The sequence below is a fragment of the Phyllobates terribilis genome, unplaced genomic scaffold (genome assembly GCF_046119375.1).
Source record: "Phyllobates terribilis strain yellow unplaced genomic scaffold, ASM4611937v1 Scaffold_11__3_contigs__length_659146591, whole genome shotgun sequence".
Taxonomy (NCBI): Eukaryota; Metazoa; Chordata; class Amphibia; order Anura; family Dendrobatidae; genus Phyllobates; species Phyllobates terribilis.
The window spans coordinates 110,320,531-110,340,303 of NW_027362771.1; the positions used below are offsets into that span (position 1 = coordinate 110,320,531).

General features: G+C 46.9%; 1 protein-coding gene across 1 annotated transcript in view; it reads right to left on the reverse strand.

Annotated features, from left to right (window-relative positions):
- Window positions 1-19,773, reverse strand: part of LOC141165682 (sodium-coupled monocarboxylate transporter 1-like) — a 60,362-nt gene that overhangs the window by 32,032 nt on the left and 8,557 nt on the right. Inside the window, exons 2-7 of the mRNA XM_073651467.1 lie at window positions 18,598-18,663; window positions 18,078-18,129; window positions 17,098-17,165; window positions 13,972-14,126; window positions 2,784-2,924; window positions 2,303-2,432 (exon numbers count right to left, since the gene is read on the reverse strand). Of these exons, the coding sequence (XP_073507568.1) occupies window positions 2,303-2,432; window positions 2,784-2,924; window positions 13,972-14,126; window positions 17,098-17,165; window positions 18,078-18,129; window positions 18,598-18,663 (612 nt within the window). The remainder of the gene's footprint in view (window positions 1-2,302; window positions 2,433-2,783; window positions 2,925-13,971; window positions 14,127-17,097; window positions 17,166-18,077; window positions 18,130-18,597; window positions 18,664-19,773) is intronic.

Sequence of the window (19,773 nt, forward strand, 5' to 3'; positions counted from 1 at the left end):
CCCGCTACTAAGATTATACTCACAAGCTGCCATCTTCAGCTTTTCACGCTGCTGCTTCGGTCCCGATCCATGATCTTGTGACCGTAGCTTCTGACTGACAAGAGGTCATAGGTAATGGACACAAGCTCTCAATGTACGTCTATGAGAGCTTTGTTCTGGCCTTGTTCTGACTCTCACAGACTTACATTGAGTAGTGACTTCCTGTTCGCCCAGCAAATACTGGAGTGATCTGGCAGGTCACAACCTACAGAAGACCAACTGGAGCAGTGCTGATAACAGAAGTAGATAACACCTGGTAAGTATAAGGCTATGTACCCACGTAGCAGATTTGATGCAGAGCGGTTTTGCCTCGCTCTGGCAGAAAAAAACGCATGCAGATTTACATGCGTTTTTTCTGCCAGAGAGAAGCGTTTTTTCAGCATTTTTACATGCGTTTTTTCAAGCACTTTTCTAAGCGATTTTGAACATCACTTGGAAAAGTGCTTGACAAGTTGGTCACACAATATAAATCCATGCAACCGGCATGGATTTATATTGTGTGACCAACTTAGATGCTTTAAATGCTGCATCTATAGTAAAAAAAAAAAGAATTAAAAAGTTAAAAATAAAAAAACCTGTATACTCACCTCTACAGTCTCCTCCCGGTGGTGTCCTCTCTCTTCGGCGTCCCGCGGTGTACTGGCAGGACCTGCGGTAACGTAATTTAGTCAGATGATGGTCACGCGACCATCACCTGACCGCTGACGTCAGCGGTCGCGTGACCATCTGCCGGGATGAAGAGGAGTTGTAGTCTCCTCTTCATCCCAGGTACCACACGCACCACGATTACGCTGCAAATTCGTGGCCACTGAATTTAATTGAAACACAGCAAATCCACATATACCTGCGGGTTTGCTGTGTTTCAATGTTCCTCAATGGCCGCGAATTTGCAGCGTAATTGCGGTAGAAATGGTCATGCTGCGTTTTGCAACGCAATGCAAATTCGGTGCGCTAATTAGAGCATCATGTGCACAGCACATCCGAATTCACATTGCTTTGCATGGCAGACGGTTTTACAAGTGTTTTCGCGGCCGTAAAAACGCCGCAAAAACACTACAAAAACTCTACGTGGGCACATGGCCTAATACTAAGGGCACCACTCCAGTGGTAAAATAAAAAAAAATTGCTGGAGTGATGCTTTAATAAAGATTGATATTTTTACTTCTCTCTATAGCTATTTGTACACTTTTTCTATGTAGAAGCTAGGTAACTAACATTCTTAGACAGGGAACAGGTTCCCTTTAAATATCGTAATTCAAATATTACCAAGTTATTTCACTCTCAAACTTTTTCTACATCATTAATTTAATGTGATTTATATATTTTCAATGATTTATAGGATTTATTTCTTTTAGGTAATCCCGAGCCATAGGCCATATGTATAATTCAGGGCTGACCAACTGACCAATCCTATGTGTATGAGGCCCCACCAACTCTAACCTTTACTGATAATGTTTAGGAATAGAATGATTGAGGATGTTGAATTTCCACAACCAATTCTTTTGCTCTTACCAATTATGTCTGACATTTTCTTACTATCCTTTCATCAAAGAAAAGCTAAATTATATGCATGTGTGTGTGTGGGGTGGGAATACGAATTCATTAGCCAATAAAGGGTTCACGTCCACTGCAGAGCCATGTGCACAAGCCAGTATGACAGTGCACAATGGCTCCTTAGTATGGATATGTGCGTGCAATTGTGCCACTCTACGGGTGTTGTGTGACTTAATGAACCCTAGGAGGACACCTGAAGTTATAGTATCTGATGAAACATGCCATGCAAAATTTAGTAAAAAATTTTGTTTAAAATTTGCGACATACAATATGATGGAGGTCCCAAGCACTTTCTACGGGAGTCCATTACAGCTGTGATTATGATCATGAATCCTTGGAGACCCCCATTGTGAATTTGATGAAAACACATACTATCTGAGCTTTATGTTTTGTATTAATGGTGTATAAGACATATGTGTGTGTGAAAACAATTTGCTATATAACTTGTGTAATTGGCCCTAACACACATGCCCTAGAATCTATGAATATCATTTTATGTTTAGCTATTGTTCTATACTCCTATCTGATCCTAAATAATTGGAATATAGCCTACAAGTTAATGGACTATTCAAGCGCTGGAGCCATTTCTCATGCCTTTGTCCTTTATGCCTGGTATTCCCTCGCATCTCTTGACATGGAAGATGAGACGATTAACTATGGTCTGTGAAGAAGCCAGTTGAAAAAACCATGGCAGCAGTAATAACTATACCTGGTCAGGTGCAGAGACACGCTTTGCGCTCCATGGGTCACAATCTCTGTATACTGAAAAGAGAATGAGGCCTGAAAGCACAGCGCAAGCAAGAATGGCCCATAATCCGACCAGGTTAAGGTATAGGGACCTAGAAGAACCAAATAAGAAAGTTTTAGTTTTAGGACAACTGCTGCAATGGAGATAAGGGAGGGATATGAAGAAGACCTTGAACTTTTACATGCGGAAAATGAATAATGTGAAGGACATGAAATATTTTCCTGAACGTCTGGAAAAAAACAGTCCCATGTTATCTAGACATAAAATCTTTCCATAGTCTCCACCTTATTAAGTAAGTAATCCTTTAAAATAACAAAGATGACTTAGCACTGACAAACAACTTGTTCTTGTTCTCATGAGAAATGAATTAAACGGTTGCACACTGTGAATCATTGTCAGGTCAATTTGCTCAATCTGGGAATTAAGACCACAAATAACTTACAGTTTTGCTTGAAATCTGCTCTTGCAAGCAATGTATCTTTGCACTTGAGACTGATTAACCCCGTAGATTCCAGTCCACAAAAATGTTCCACCAATTACTATTGTCCAAAATGTGTGCCTCCGAAGTGGGTGTGGATCAAAGCTGTGAAAACAGATGTTGAATGTAAACGTGAACCCTTTTTTGACTGACGGATGAAGTATTATACAGGTATTTGCAATAAATAACATAGGGGTGACATCATATTGTGGCACCCCAGGGGTCTGGTCTCCACAGTAATAGCAATGTTATGTCTGAGAGCAGGTGGGAGGTCTCTTGGTCAGGAATCCTATGCATGCCACACCTCCTGCCCAGTCCTGGGAGGGGAAGAACTTCCCCTATATAAAACTGGGGCTGAGGCAGGGTTAGAGAGAAGAAGAGTAGAGAAGAAGAGTAGAGAAGAAGAGGAGCAGCTTAGGAAAGAAAGATCAGGAGCTCAGTGGGAGCAGTGCTAAAAGGAATCAGGGGCTGGCAGCTGAAGAGCTCGCCCTGATTGAAGAGTTACCACCGGACCCGGAGTCCGAGGCTGTGGGGACTAATCCTTACCCAGCAGCAGAAACCGACCGGCAGGGGATTTCAGGTCCTCTGGCCAAGAAACCCGAAGGCACGGTCACACGCGTGGGACCAGCACCGCCGTCGTGGAGCGGAAGCCACTAGAAGGCCCCGAGTCACCGGCCATACGGGTGAGCACCACACGGTACACTCAGGGACGTGGGCTACTTTTACCCGCCTCTAGCAAGGTAGCCAGAAGAGTACAATTAGTTGGGGAGGCCTACAACTCCGCCTGGCCAGGGGAGATCCCATCTGCTCAAGGACTGACCAGGCCCCAATCGCTAGCCAGTACTCCGGGAGGGTCTATCTTTGTCACCAGTAAAGACCCTGAACTACACCGCATCGTCTCTGAGTGGTTCCTGCTACCCCCATCATCCACGTCGGCTGCACTGAGGCCATACCCCTCCCGTTGGGGGTTATACCATCCACGCTGCACAATCCTTCCACCGGCCTCAGCGGTCTGCCCTGTAGCGGCAGCTCCATAGCTGCATTCAACGGGTGGCGTAGTCGTCCTACATCTTCTGCTAATACACCGCCACTTAGTCTGACACCCTGGGCACGGACCGGGTCACCGCCACAAGGACTACTACCCCTATCCAGATCCGGCTCCGGGTATCCCTTGAACATGGCCCAGGGGGCGCGTCAACTTTTGGCGTAGTCAGCAGGATCTCGTGCCCGCAACCACCGGGTACTGCGTGCCTGAAAAAGACTGTTCAAACTTACCAGTGGTGAAGATTCCCGCCATCCGTGGAGGTTTCCCGCCATCCGGCGCCATCTTCTACCTTCTTCCCGCCATCCGCGAAGTTTTCCCGCCATCCGGCGCCATCTTCTGCCTTCTTCCCGCCATCCGTGGAGTTTTCCCGCCGTTGGACACCATCTTGAAGACGCCGCGCGGGAAGAAGAGGGGCGTGGACTCCGAAAGCGCGCGAGAACTGAAGCCCCGCCTCACGTCCGGACGTTGCGTAAGGTCCTGGAAGGAGCCCAGCAGACGCCGACGTCACAGGAGCGCGACGGAAGGTCCTCAACCCTGACGATCCACTGCGGAGCCGCGGCCTACGGAAGAGGATCATCGCAAGGTAGGCCACGGTCCACTAGGGGGGAGGAAGATGTCGGATACGGAGGAGAGCTTCACTGCCTCAACCCCCGCCAGCGCCACCGCTGCTGCAGTCATGCCTTTCACCATGCCCTATATCCCGGGAGCGGCCTGGCTACCCCAGTACTCAGGGGAGTCCCATACCCTGCATGACTTTAGAGAAAAGCTGGATAGCCTCTTCCAGGTGTATCCCCTCACAGAAGAGCAAAAAGTGAGCATCCTGGTGGCCCAATTAACCGGGGCAGCCCAAAGGGAGGTAAAGTCCTGGCCACCTGGGGGGAGGACTGTTGCAGGGATACTAACCCGGCTGAGGGACACCTTTGATACCCGCACCTCAGCCGAGATCAAGCTTAGATTCTACGGGTGCAAGCAGCGAGCACACGAGAGTATAAGGGACTATGCCCTGAACCTACAAGAGGCCCTGAGAGCCATTAAGCAGACCGACCCTGACGGCGTGGGAGACGAGGACAGGCTGTTGACTGAACAATTTATAGAGGGTTTATATTGCAATGCCCACCGAACCCAGTTGCGGGCAATGGCCTTACAGGACCCTCATCTGGGATTTGCACAGTTCAAGGACAGAGCCATCCGGGTGCTCCGAGAACCGGCACCAGGTGGCGTTGTGACCCACAGACGCCCCACTACCACTTACCACCAGGAGGCGGCGCCCTTGTCGGCAGGGCCTGTGGGAGCTGATGCGCAGGCTTTGAACAATGACCCGGCTCCAGACCTGCACCATCAGGTCCAAGAGCTAGCTAAAAGCGTTGCCGCGCTAACCCGAACTGTGCAGTCTTTACAGGTTTCCACTCCAGGGAAGATCCAGCTGGCATCCGGACCGGAGGACATCCCGTGGCGTCGACCAAGGAGGACCCCACCGGCCAGAGGAAGACCCAGCGACCGATACAACGAGGACGGACAACCCATCTGCCGCCGCTGCAATCAACCCGGACATATGGCAAGGTACTGTCCTTTAAACTGGCACAACCTGGGGTAGAGGGCCAAACCCCAGGAAAAAGATCATCAGGCCCATCGAACTGGCGCGACAAATATGTGGGAGGATGTCCAGTCTTGCCTGTGGTACTGGATGGCATCCCTATGAGTGCCCTACTGGATACCGGGTCACAGGTTACCACTATCCCGTACGTGCTCTTCAAGCAGTACTGGAATGACTCGGATATTACCCGCTACCCTGACGACGATTTGAGTATCATCGCCAGCAATGGTCAGCCCGTGCCACAGATTGGATTTAAAGAGGTGACCACTAAAATCGGTAGAGTTGAACTGGCGGCACAGGGACTGATCATTGTAGACATTGACAAGCACGAGAGTCACCCAAAGATAACTCTAGGAACTAATGTAATTGAAAATTGTCTTGCAGAGGTGATTTTCCTTTTACAGCAGGTTGCCAAGAACGCCAGCTCCGGCCAGCAGCGAGTGCTCCAGAAAGAGATCCGGGCACTGATGCGACGGCAACAGATAGAACTCTCCGGTGGTGAGATTGGTAGCGTAAGAATGTGTGACCCTTTTCCTATTGCCATGCCCCCAAAAAGTGAAATGATGATTTGGTGCCGGGCAGCTATTGGTCTGAGAGGTAGAGATTACCAGGCAATGGTAGAACCAGTTTACTCAGACAGTAGGCCCACCATTTTGACAGCACGGGGGGTGGTCAATGTACGCCATGGGAGGGTGCCCGTTCGCATAATAAATATCGGGAAGAGGGAAGTGTACCTGCCCCGGTATGCCACGCTAGCCAAATTGTATACCATCAATCAAAATTCCATACAGTCCGTAGAACCCTTGCCTCCATCTTCCCCGGAGGAAAGTAACGGCTCTAAGGAAACAATGGAGGACTGGTGTCAGCAACTACATTTGGGTACTGACTCCACTCCCTCACACCAGAGACAGGGAGTCTATCGGGTGGTTCAAGAGTACGAGAGAGTGTTTAGTAAACACCCGTTAGACTTCGGGCGAGTCAAGGGGGTAGAACACCACATCCCCACGGGAGACCATCTTCCCATAAAAGAGAGGTATCGACCCGTACCCCCTGCACACTACCAACACGCCAAGGGGATGCTTAGGGACATGAAGGAGGCTGGGGTGATCAGGGATAGCTGTAGCCCCTGGGCAGCTCCACTAGTCTTAGTCAAAAAGAAAGACAACACCATGAGAATGTGTGTAGATTACCGGAAAATTAACCGTATCACACACAAAGATGCGTACCCCTTACCAAGAATAGAGGAGTCTTTGGCTGCTTTAAAATCTGCTAACTTCTTCTCCACCTTGGATCTCACTAGCGGGTACTGGCAGGTTCCTGTAGCAGAGGCGGATCGGGAGAAGACCGCATTCACCACCCCGATGGGACTTAGTGAGTTTACCTGCATGCCGTTTGGACTCTGCAACGCACCAGGAACCTTCCAGCGATTGATGGAGTGCTGTCTGGGACACCGGAACTTTGAGACGGTCCTGTTATACCTGGACGATGTCATCGTCTACTCCAAGACCTACGAGGACCACCTGAAGCACCTGGCGGAAGTGTTTGAAGCTCTGGCAAGTTACGGCCTAAAGGTGAAACCTTCCAAGTGTCACCTCCTGAAACCAAAGGTGCAGTACCTGGGACACGTGGTGAGTGCTGACGGAGTGGCTCCCGACCCTGATAAGATCACCGCAATTAAGGAATGGCCAAGCCCCTCCAGCGTAAAGGAAGTGAGGCAGTTCCTCGGGTTGGTAGGCTACTACCGAAGGTTCATACCCGGTTTCACCAAAAAGGCAGCTCCTATGCAGGACCTCCTGATAGGCCAGTCCAGGAAGGCCAAGAACCAGAAGCCGCCCTTCAGATGGGAGAAGCTGGAAGAAGAGTCCTTCCGCCAGCTGAAGATGGCCCTCACGGGGGATGAAATCCTGGCGTACCCTGATTATAGCCAACCCTTTATCCTCTACACCGACGCCAGTAACATCGGGCTAGGAGCCGTACTGTCCCAGATACAGCAGGGGAAAGAACGGGTAATTGCTTACGCCAGCCGAAAACTGCGACCCACCGAAAGAAACCCTGAGAATTACAGCTCATTTAAGCTAGAGTTCCTGGCAGTGGTGTGGGCAGTCACCGAACGCTTTAAGCACTACCTCGCTTCTTCCCGGTTCACCGTGTACACGGATAACAACCCGTTGACACACCTGGACACTGCAAGACTCGGTGCCCTAGAGCAGAGATGGATGGCCCGCTTGTCCAACTATGAGTTTACAATCAAATACCGGGCAGGACGCTCCAATACCAACGCGGACGCCCTGTCCAGGATGCCAAACCTACCGGACGTAGGGGAAGATTCAGAGGAACTGGAAGAAGTTGAGCTCCCCGCGTTCCACCGTCATGGGACTATCCAGTATTCCCACCGTGTAAGAAGTAAGCAAACCGCTACGTTCAACCCCTTACCTCATTACAACTGGGTGGAGACGCAAGACAGTGACCCTGCCGTCCGACTGGTAAAGGAGATGCTGACTCGGCCAGATGCACGCCTTGACCCAGACGCTCCGGAGGAAGCCAAGCAACTGTGGGCTGAGAAGAGTCGACTGTTCCTTTACAAGGGAAAGTTGTGCCGCAGAATGGTTAACTCCCGGACGCATGAACTAATCTGGCAAGTAGTGGTGCCAAGAAGAGACGCAGCTATGGTGATGGAGGCATACCACGACGGAGCTGGGCATTTCGGATGGAAGAAGCTGGAGTTCCTGCTGCGCGGGCGGTTCCATTGGGTAGGCATGAGAGGAACCATCGAGAGGTGGTGCAGAGACTGTGGCCCATGCAACTTAAGAAGGAGGGACCGTGCCAGCCAGAAGACTCCCCTGCGGTCCATCATCACCAGACAGCCGTTGGAACTGGTAGCCTTGGATCATGTAAAACTGACCCCAAGCAGAAGTGGCTACGTCTACGCATTAACCATCATGGATCACTACTCCCGGTTCTTGGTTGTCGTCCCCGTCAAGGACTTAACGGCTCACACAGCAGCTAGAGCCTTCCAGCAGCACTTCTGCCGTCCGCATGGATACCCGGAGCAGGTGCTGACGGACCAGGGGCCTGCCTTTGAAGCAGAGGTCTTCCAGGAGTTCTGCACCCTGTATGGATGCCGGAAGATAAGAACAACACCCTATCACCCGCAAACTAATGGACTTTGTGAGAAAATGAACCAGGTGGTGATAGATCTCCTGAAAACATTGCCCCTGGAGGAACGCAGTCTGTGGCCTGAGAAGCTGCCCGACCTGGTGGACCTATACAACCACATCCCTGTAGGTTCCACCAACTGTACCCCGGCTTACCTAATGAGGGCAAGACCTGGTAAGCTTCCTGTTGATCTGGAGATGGGAGTCCTGACACCCGAGGACACTTCACCAGAAGCCAACTGGGACACAGAGAGGCAGCAGCAATACCGAAAAGTACAGGAGAGCGTGGAGCGTAGTCTCTGTCAAGCTAGGGAAAGACAAGAGAAAACTTACAACCAGTATGCTCCCGCTGTTCCCCTGGTGCCCGGAGAGCAGGTCTTGAAGAGGAAAAGACGGCTCCACAAGTTGGACGACCAATGGGAGAAGGACCCGTACACCGTACTGCCCTCAAGCCACGACAACCCAAAGATCTGTACAATCAGTAAAGATGGAGGGGAAACCACAGCCATTGTATCCCGGGATCACCTAAAGAAGTGTCCCGAACAGCTACGGAACCCTGAAGAGGAACAAGAGGACCCTCGACCCGTAGAGGAAAGGGAAGATATGGTTAGTACTGTGCTCGGAGACTTCCCTCGGTCTTGGACTCAAGTCAATGGTGCTGTTGTGGTACCCGTCCTCACGTTCCTCCAACCAGCATCCCAAGTGCCTACGGAGACACAGGTAGAACTGGAAGAACAGCCGGTCCAGGAGGCAGAAGGCCCCACACAAGCAGACCAGGAAAATCAACCCTCTGCTTATAGTGAGCCTGCCATACCCCTAGTGAGCCAAAGAGTCCGTAGACGGCTGCCCAGTTTACCCTTGACAGCTCCTATACCCTGTAGCTCAGGACCAATCAACCAGCTCCGTAGGTCCACTAGGGTCACTAGAGGCCAGCTGCCCATACGGTGGAGGATCTAAATGTTCAAGCTATTTTATTAATGTTTACCTGTTTATTGTTGCTTGTATATAATTATGTGTTTCTAGTTATTTATAGGAGTCTTTGGTGGATTTACCGGGAATCCTTTTTGCATATAGTTGGAGCGTAACCCAGGACGGACTAAAAGACTGATAAGGACTCGGGGCAGGACAGACCCCTACCTGGTTACGTCTCCCTGTTTTGGTGAAATGGACACCCTTGTTTTCCTCAAAAGTTACACCCGGTTGAGGACACGCCGTGACCACCTTATGTGTTATCTCTATCAGAATGTTATTGTTTACACCTTGTTATGTTTACAAAAGTATGTTTAGTCCCGGAGTACTAACTTTCACTAGGGGGGAATGTGGCACCCCAGGGGTCTGGTCTCCACAGTAATAGCAATGTTATGTCTGAGAGCAGGTGGGAGGTCTCTTGGTCAGGAATCCTATGCATGCCACACCTCCTGCCCAGTCCTGGGAGGGGAAGAACTTCCCCTATATAAAACTGGGGCTGAGGCAGGGTTAGAGAGAAGAAGAGTAGAGAAGAAGAGTAGAGAAGAAGAGGAGCAGCTTAGGAAAGAAAGATCAGGAGCTCAGTGGGAGCAGTGCTAAAAGGAATCAGGGGCTGGCAGCTGAAGAGCTCGCCCTGATTGAAGAGTTACCACCGGACCCGGAGTCCGAGGCTGTGGGGACTAATCCTTACCCAGCAGCAGAAACCGACCGGCAGGGGATTTCAGGTCCTCTGGCCAAGAAACCCGAAGGCACGGTCACACGCGTGGGACCAGCACCGCCGTCGTGGAGCGGAAGCCACTAGAAGGCCCCGAGTCACCGGCCATACGGGTGAGCACCACACGGTACACTCAGGGACATGGGCTACTTTTACCCGCCTCTAGCAAGGTAGCCAGAAGAGTACAATTAGTTGGGGAGGCCTACAACTCCGCCTGGCCAGGGGAGATCCCATCTGCTCAAGGACTGACCAGGCCCCAATCGCTAGCCAGTACTCCGGGAGGGTCTATCTTTGTCACCAGTAAAGACCCTGAACTACACCGCATCGTCTCTGAGTGGTTCCTGCTACCCCCATCATCCACGTCGGCTGCCCTGAGGCCATACCCCTCCCGTTGGGGGTTATACCATCCACGCTGCACAATCCTTCCACCGGCCTCAGCGGTCTGCCCTGCAGCGGCAGCTCCATAGCTGCATTCAACGGGTGGCGTAGTCGTCCTACATCTTCTGCTAATACACCGCCACTTAGTCTGACACCCTGGGCACGGACCGGGTCACCGCCACAAGGACTACTACCCCTATCCAGATCCGGCTCCGGGTATCCCTTGAACATGGCCCAGGGGGCGCGTCAATATCCCTTCTCTTTTTCAGTAGCTAGAGAAGGAATTTGATCCAATGCATTTTATCATGGCTACTTTAGGTTATGGAAATGCTGGAAATTAATAATTATATGATGGCTGTAAGAGCTACTTTAAAGCTTAACGTGTTTCATGGGTCCGAATGTGTGATCAGCTGACTGACAAACAAAGCTAGAAGTTACTATTGTGAAACACTATGGCCCCAATTCATCAAAGTAGGGGGGGGGGGGTGGTGAACATCAGAGAAGGGAACAAACAGAAAAACATTGTGCAGAGCTGCTGTGTATCAGAGGGAGGTACCGGCGATATTCATTCCAACTTGTGAAAGCTTTAGCAAGAGAAGTACTTTGTCCTCTCTGGAGCTTGAGGACGTGTGCACATTTGACTGGAGTTCTTCTAAAGCTAAGCAATTTCCCCCTGTTTGTCCACCCCTGTTGTCTATAGTGCTTAGTGGAGATTGACTACACTGTGTGCAGAATTATTAGGCAAATGAGTATTTTGATCACATGATACTTTTTATACATGTTGTCCTACTCCAAGCTGCATAGACTTGAGAGCCAACTACCAATTAAGTAAATCTGGTGATGTGTATCTGTGTAATGAGGAGGGGTGTTGATTAAACACATCAACACCCTATATAAGGTGTGCTTAATTATTAGGCAACTTACTTTCCTTTGGCATAATGGGTCATAAGAGAGATTTGACGGGCTCTGAAAAGTCCAAATTTGTCATATGTCTTGCAGAGGGATGCAGCAGTCTTGAAATTTCCAAACTTTTGAAGCGTGATCACCGAACAATCAAGCGTTTCATGGCAAATAGCCAACAGGGTCGCAAGAAGCGTGTTGGCCAAAAAAGGCGCAAAATAACTGCCCATGAATTGAGGAAAATCAAGCATGAAGCTGCCAAGATGCCATTCGCCACCAGTTTTGCCATATTTCAGAGCTGCAACATTACTGGAGTATCAAAAAGCACAAGGTGTGCGATACTCAGGGACATGGCCAAGGTAAGGAAGGCTGAAAAACGACCACCTTTGAACAAGAAACATGAGATAAAACGTCAAGAATGGGCCAAGAAATATCTTAAGACTGATTTTTCAAAGGTTTTATGGACTGATGAAATGAGAGTGACTCTTGATGGGCCAGATGGATGGGCCAGAGGCTGGATCAGTAAAGGGCAGAGAGCTCCACTCCGACTCAGACGCCAGCAAGGTGGAGGTGGGGTACTGGTATGGGCTGGTATCATCAAAGATGAATTTGTGGGACCTTTTCGGGTTGAGGATGGAGTGAAGCTCAACTACCAGACCTACTGCCAGTTTCTGGAAGACAACTTCTTCAAGCAGTGGTACAGGAAGAAGTCGGTATCGGTCAAGAAAAACATGATTTTCATGCAGGACAATGCTCCATCACATGCATCCAACTACTCCACAGTGTGGCTGGTCAGTAAAGGTCTAAAAGAAGAAAAAATAATGACATGGCCCCCTTGTTCACCTGATCTGAACCCCATAGAGAACCTGTGGTCCATCATAAAATGTGAGATCTACAGGGAGGGAAAACAGTACACCTCTCGGAACAGTGTCTGGGAGGCTGTGGTGGCTGCTGCACGCAATGTTGATCGAAAACAGATCAAGCAACTGACAGAATCTATGGATGGAAGGCTGTTGAGTGTTATAAAGAAAGATGGCTATATTGATCACTAAGTTTTTTGTTTTTTGTTGTTGCATGTCAGAAATGTTTATTTCTAAATGTTGTGCACTGATATTGGTTTAACTGGTGAAAATAAACAAGTGAGATGGGATAATATTTGGTTTTTATTAAGTTGCCTAATAATTCTGCACAGTGATAGTTACCTGCACAAACAGATATCCTCCTAAGATAGCCAAATCTAAAAAAAACCACTCCAACTTCCAAAAATATTAAGCTTGGATATGTATGAGTCTTTTGGGTTGATTGAGAACATAGTTATTGATCAATAATAAAAATAATCCTCTAAAATACAACTTGCCTAATAATTCTGCCCACAGTGTAGTGCTCATCTCCTCCCTTCCCTAGCCTTAGTCATACGCCAGGGAAAGACAGGGCGAGGCACGTGTGCGGCGATTGGTGACGGCTCCAAGCCAATTCAGGGACGTTAGGGGAGACAGGGTGACACTAGATCAACCTAAGAGGTCTCCACTTTCCCCCTTTCCCTAGAATCTGGGCTTTCTTTCCCTCTTCCTTTTGTGCTGCACTAAGTCTTTCCTACACCTTGCGTGACACAAATGCTTTACCTCACATCAGAGGTTGATTCAGATCAACATAGCTGAGCTCTGCTGTGTAATTTCCACCATGTTGCTGCAGCTTCTGTCTGTGAGGTAAAAAGTGAATGAAGAGCAGACATTCCCCTCTTTGTGCTGTGCTGTCTATGGGAGAAATCACTTCAGATCATCTCCCCTCAGCAAACAGTGGATTTCAAACTACAGATAGAGCATTCACAGGGGAAAAGTCCTAAGAACACAGGATATAAGTCACATAATGGTCAGAAATGGTGTTATTCATCATGTACACACACAGGACACCATATCCTGAATAGTTACTTGAAAGCAGTTACACTTTAAAGAAAATCTGACCTATTTTTGTATCTGATGTAAATGCCAGTGTTCTTTTGAATCTGGCTTTGTTTGTTGCTTTCTTCCTGAGGCACTCAATTACTGAGAAATGGTCCCCTCTTCCCTGTATGTAAACCAATTTCTTTTAGTCAAGTGGGCATGGTGCTCAGCGCCCATTTTGAGAGTCTCCTTGAGGGCTATGACCAGTTGGCGAAAAAGACTAGATTTTCATACATGGAAGAGAGAACCATATCTGAGCAATGGAAAATAAATAATGCCAGATTCGTCAGAATGTAAGACATTACATATTTATGGTGATTGACAGGTCCTCGTACCATACCTCATGTGGGTTATTTTCTGCAGTGAGAATAGGAGTTCTCTTCACTTCAATATAGTGTAGTTTTTATTACATCATGCTGCCCTGTGTAAACCTGGCCTATAGAAGAAATCAGTACTTACTCCCAGAAGTTTAGCCGCCCACCATAGTAAGAATCATTGATGATTGTCTGTATTCCACCTTGCACTACCACACCTCTTATGATGACAGCTATAAAACCGGCCAACATAATCACAATCTGGAATGCATCTGTCCAGATTACGGCCTTTAGACCACCCTAGAAAAAAATGACATTATAAGTTTAGGTTTTTATCATTATTTTACATTTGAAACTAATTCTCTATCGTTTAGTTAAGCTCCCTCCAAAAAATCCTTTTAGCCTAAAGAAAGCATAGGTACCGTATTTTTCAGACTATAAGGCGCACTTTTTTCCTCCAAAATTTTGGAGGAAAGTGGGGGGTGCGTCTTATAGTCCGATATATATATAAATACTGTGGCTGTGGGTGGTGGGGGATGTGGGGGAAATGACAGTGGCAGAGTAGCGGTGCACAGGAGGCAGCCTATGGGCGTGGGGAGCAGTGCATATTAATTTTCCTTAATAATCGGCACATTGTGCCCGCAGCGCTGCTCTAGGTATGTATGGCACCCCACCCTTCATCCCTGTATGTATGGCCCCCCTCACCCCTCATCCTGGTATGTATGGAACCTTTCATCCCTGTATGTATGGGCCCCCTCATCCAGGTATGCCTGGCACCCCCTGATCCCCGTCACGCTGCACAGAAAAAAAATAAACTTTCATACTCACCTCCTCTCTCCTCCAGCGCTGTGTCCTGCTCTCTGCCGGAATAGTCACTGCTCCCCACGCCGGGACTGCATGCGTGGAGAGCAGTGATCATTCATTCTCCCTAATAGCTTGCACACTGTAGCCGCAGCGCGGCTCCTGCTGTGCTCGGCGGTCAGTGTGCCCGCTATTAAAGGCCAGGAATATTCACCACTCCCACGATGAATGCTTCAGTGATGCTTGGCTTTGATATCTGACTTTTCTCCCACATCAGAATAAGAATCACAATTACTTTTAGACACCGAGTATTATCATGGTTAATTTCATAAGCCAAGAAAAACCTGTAGGGACACTTATCTTTTTATTAATTATTGTTATTATTATTGTTATTATTATTACTATTATTATTATCCTTTCAAACCCAAACTATGTGTGACACAGATGCCTTACCATTAAACCGTAGGTTCATTATTTGATTATTTAGGTAATGATATATAATAATAATTACATAGCAAAAGTAAATTGGGAGTTGGCAGACTGTTCTTGGGTGGATGGAAATAAAAATTTACAATAAAGAAATTTTATCATTAGACCCCTTTAAGAAATTATGCAAATGTACAGTCACTTGGAAATAGATATGTAGTAAATTAGTGCCTCCCAATTTAATTTGGCTATGTAATTTACCATGCAAATAGACATCGTGTCTGAAACTCTTAACACGTCAGGATGACAATCAGAGTGTCAGATATTAAAAGTAAAACACCCCTGTAGTTTGTGGGCTAAATAGGCATAATTAAAAAATAATAATATTCCTATTTGAATTCTGACACTGTAGTTTCAAAGGTTGATGCCTTACCATTGAGCTATCCGATCAAGCAATAGCAGCTGGTAGCTTTTCTTGTCTTTTGAGATTAACCAGCAAAATACTCAGGGTGACTAAAAGTCATTGTGATTCTGATTCTGATGTTTAAAGAAAGTCACACATCAGACTCACACATCAAAATCAAACATCATTTGAATTTGGCTTGGAGGTAGTATATCTGAAAGTCCCAATCAGTTTCAGACAGGTTTGCACTGAAAATCCCATAACCAAATAGTACGCCTAGGTTTCTTCAACTGAGTTTATAGCTCAATGGTTAGTGCACTGTCTTCTAGACATAGAGTTTTGGGTTCAGCGAACCATCAGCGAACAGTGACTTTTTATTTTATTATTATTACAGTTGTAAAAGTCACTTATCAATGTCACTTATCAATGTCACTTATCAAAGTCAGAAGTCAAAGTCACTTATCAAAGTCACTAGTCAAAGTCACTTGTCAAAATCACTTGTCAAAATCAGTTCTCAGGCAGGGTATTTAGCTTCAAACTGACATCATTCTGATGTTTGATTTTGATATCTGATCATGTCCTAAAATGGACTCTATCTGTGCAGTGTGACGGGGGATCAGGGGATGCCAAGCATAACAGGATGAGGGGGCCATGCATACAAGAATGAGGGGGGCCATACATATCGGGATGAGGGGGCCATGCATACAAGGATAAGGGGAGCCATACATACAGGGATGAGGCATGAGGAGGGCCATACATACAGGGATGAGGTATGAGGGGGGCCATACATACAGGGATGAAGGGGGCCATACATACAGGGATGAAGGGGGTCATACATACCAGGATGAGGGGGGCCATACATACAGGGATGAAGGATGAGGGAGGCTATACATACAGGAATGAAGGGGGGCATACATACCAGGATGAGGGGGGCCATACATACAGGGATGAAGAGTGACATATATACCGGGAAGAGGGATGAGGGGGCCATGCATACCAGGATAGGGGGGATTGGGGTGCCGTGCATACCAGGATGGGGATGAGGGCCTCGTATAACAGGAAGGAGGGGGCCATATATACCAGGATGTGGGATATTAACAGAATTGGGGGACATTACCCCTATAACAGTGTCAGAAGCAGACCCCCTCCCCCTTAACAGGGCATCATGACCACATTTTTTGCTTACTTTTTTTTTCTATTTTCCTCCTCTAAAACCTAGGTGCGTCTTATGGTCCAGTGCGTCTTATATTCCGAAAAATACAGTAGTTATCGGGGAGAAAATGTCACTGTTTTTTATCCCCAGAAACAGTACTACATTTGTCTAGTACTGTGGCTCAGTGGAAAGCGAATAGGGCTCAGTCACAATATGCAATACTATACCCAGATCAATTTTTTTTAAATATTGTAAATATTAATAGCATGAAGATCAAGCATTTTTATAGTGCTTCTTTACAAACTTTTTTGGTTGCAGTATTTTATTCTGACATGCATTCATTACAGTATAATCACAGAAAAAAAATGTCATTTTGAATGCCAGTAATTGATATAGTTTTCTTGTAATTCTAACAGTGTAATAATGCACCATATATTACTGCGTTGTTGAATACATTGTGGTAGTTGTAAGCAATACTATTGACATACCAGTGTGCAGTAGAAAGTACACACTAATCCGGTTGCAATCATTGCTCCCCAAAGATTAAATCCCGAAACTAAAAAAAAAATTAAAATAAAATAAATGTTGATCACCTTTACATGTTGCTATAAAGCGAAAGAGAGTACAGCTAATTTCTGGTTATTTATCCCTTAGAGCAGGTGATAGCATTAGTTAAACCTGGGTAGATGCCAGGGCCCAATGTGCTTGAATACCTGAGCTGGGTATATATTCCCTTATATACTACTGATCTATGTTTGTGTCCTTAAAGGGGTTTTTCTGGACTTTAACATTGATGGCCTATCCTTAGAAGAGGTCATCAATGTCTGATTGGTGGGCGTGCGACACCTGGCTTCCCGCTCATCTGCTATTCCTGGTGTTGGCAGCAGCCAAAACTGCTCACTGTTAAAGTCCAGAACAACCTCTTTAAGAAAAAATATTTTTTTTAGATCCATAAGCTTGTGCTCCTTAGAGATAACAATCCCTAAGTGATGTCTCTCCTTCATTGCTCCAATCGTTATTGACAAGCTGCAGAGATAGATGATGTCACAAATACAGCGTACTTTGCTGATGCAGTGATTGACAGTAGCAGTAGTCAATCGCTGCATCAGCAAAGTTGCTGAGGCCAATGATTGGTGGCAGCAGCTACATGTACTGTAATCCTGACGACACCACTGTAGCCTGTCAATAAAGACTGAAGTACTAATGGAAAAGCAACGCTGGATCGTGGCAAGATGAGTTATTGCTCAATTTGTTATTTTCAAGGATTGCAAGCTGACGGACCTGAAAAAAATATTAACTGAAAACTCGTTTATTAGGCTACGAACCTAATAGTCCGAGTTTGTTTTTTTACAAGACAGCTTACATATTTTACCTTTAACATTTAAAGACCATAATGAAGCTGCCCTTACCAGTGCTATCCTAAAGTACTGCTAGGATTGTCAGTAAGGCTTATGCATGTTATACTAACCTTGATTCAATGCCAGGGCAGGTGCATAGATTACAATCCCTGTATATAGTATCTGAAACAAAAAACACAATTGTTTGCACCATTTGTTAAGTTGTGTGATCCCTTGCATAGTGTTCTACCAAAAACCACTACAGCTGTCCCTCAGAGCAGAGGATTGGGGCCACTTAAAGGTGCTCTCCACTACTAGGACAACCCCTTCTCAATCATTATGTTTCCCCCCAGTAAAATATTAACACATCCTGACCTCTGGTGCCGGCACCATTTCAGTGGTATCGGCACTCACTCTCCCAGGGCTCATGCGACATTATTATGTCTTGTAATCCCTGAGACCAATTCGCAGCCCCTCCACTGACCCCCTCTTTGGGACAAATCAGATATCCATAGGAAGTCAGAGCTGTGATTGCCCTCTCATACCTTCCGGATGTCAATTATATCCAAGGAGGCTGAGAGGGAATCGTCATCTAAATTGCATCTGTAATAAGCCTTGTTTTATATAAAAATAATATATCATATTACTAACCATCTCTATGATGAAAATGACTGTTCCGAGTATCCGCACAGTTCTGTTAAATCGGAGTTCCAGATACTGTAAGAAACTTTTCATTAGTTACTTCCAGAGCATTTAAAGAAAACTGGTCAAAATGGTGATAAAAGATATATAACATTTTAATTTGAATTATTACTGACATATAGAATATAATGTTACTGTCATATCATAGAGACACTTCAGAAGTTGTATGGAAGTTGCGGAAATTTGCTTTGTAATTTGCTTGGCAAGTTGGGAAGGAATAGAGGAAGGAAGGATGGAATTTTCAGATTATTTCAGATTATTCAGTTCTATTGGTAAAATGAGTCTATCTGCCACTCATCAGAATATGGTGTGGACTAATGGTATTACACCCTATTGAACTTGTAGTACGTCAGGGCTAACCTAACTAAATAGAGAGGGTGTACTCTACCTGCCACTGTCTGAACTTCACGTGATTTATGTATACAATGCCATAGCCCACATTAACCACATGTGATTGAAGCAGTAATTTTGGCATTAGAGGAACTGTGCCAGTCTGGAGGCAAGTATATGTTTATTTTCATTTTATGTGGGATACCTTAGCTCAGAAGAACGGGTTGTCCAGTAGTAGATGTCCCATTATAAAGCATCTCACATTTCCAGCAAAGTGAATGGGATTAATAGAAACCTCATGCCCACTGTGCTTTTTTTTTGACGCGCCCCCTGGGACATATTCCTTTTTGAGGGGAATACCCGGCACCGGATCAGATGGGGGGTTGTGGTCTCCGAGCGGCTGTGACCCGGTCCCGTGCCCAGGGCGTCAAGCTAAGTGTTATGTGGCAGTCCTACAGATGTTATTAAAGTTCTTTTGTGTCGACTACGCCACCCGTTGTGATGCGGTCACTGTGGCCGCCGCTGCAGCAGGGTCCGCTGAGGCTGATGGTGGATGTGCAGCTTGGTGGGATAACCCCCAACGGGAGGGGTATAGCCTCAGAGGGGACAGGCGCAGAGGATGGGGGTTGTGGTGGTGTGGTGCAGCCGGCAATGAAGACAGACTCGGGTTGTGCAGTTAAGGGAGTTTACTTACTGCTGATGTTTCGGTCACTCCAGCTGCTAGTGACCACCCGAGCCGTGCTGCGTCCACCAGGTCCTGGATACAGCCAACCCCCAAACAAGTCCGGAGCGTGG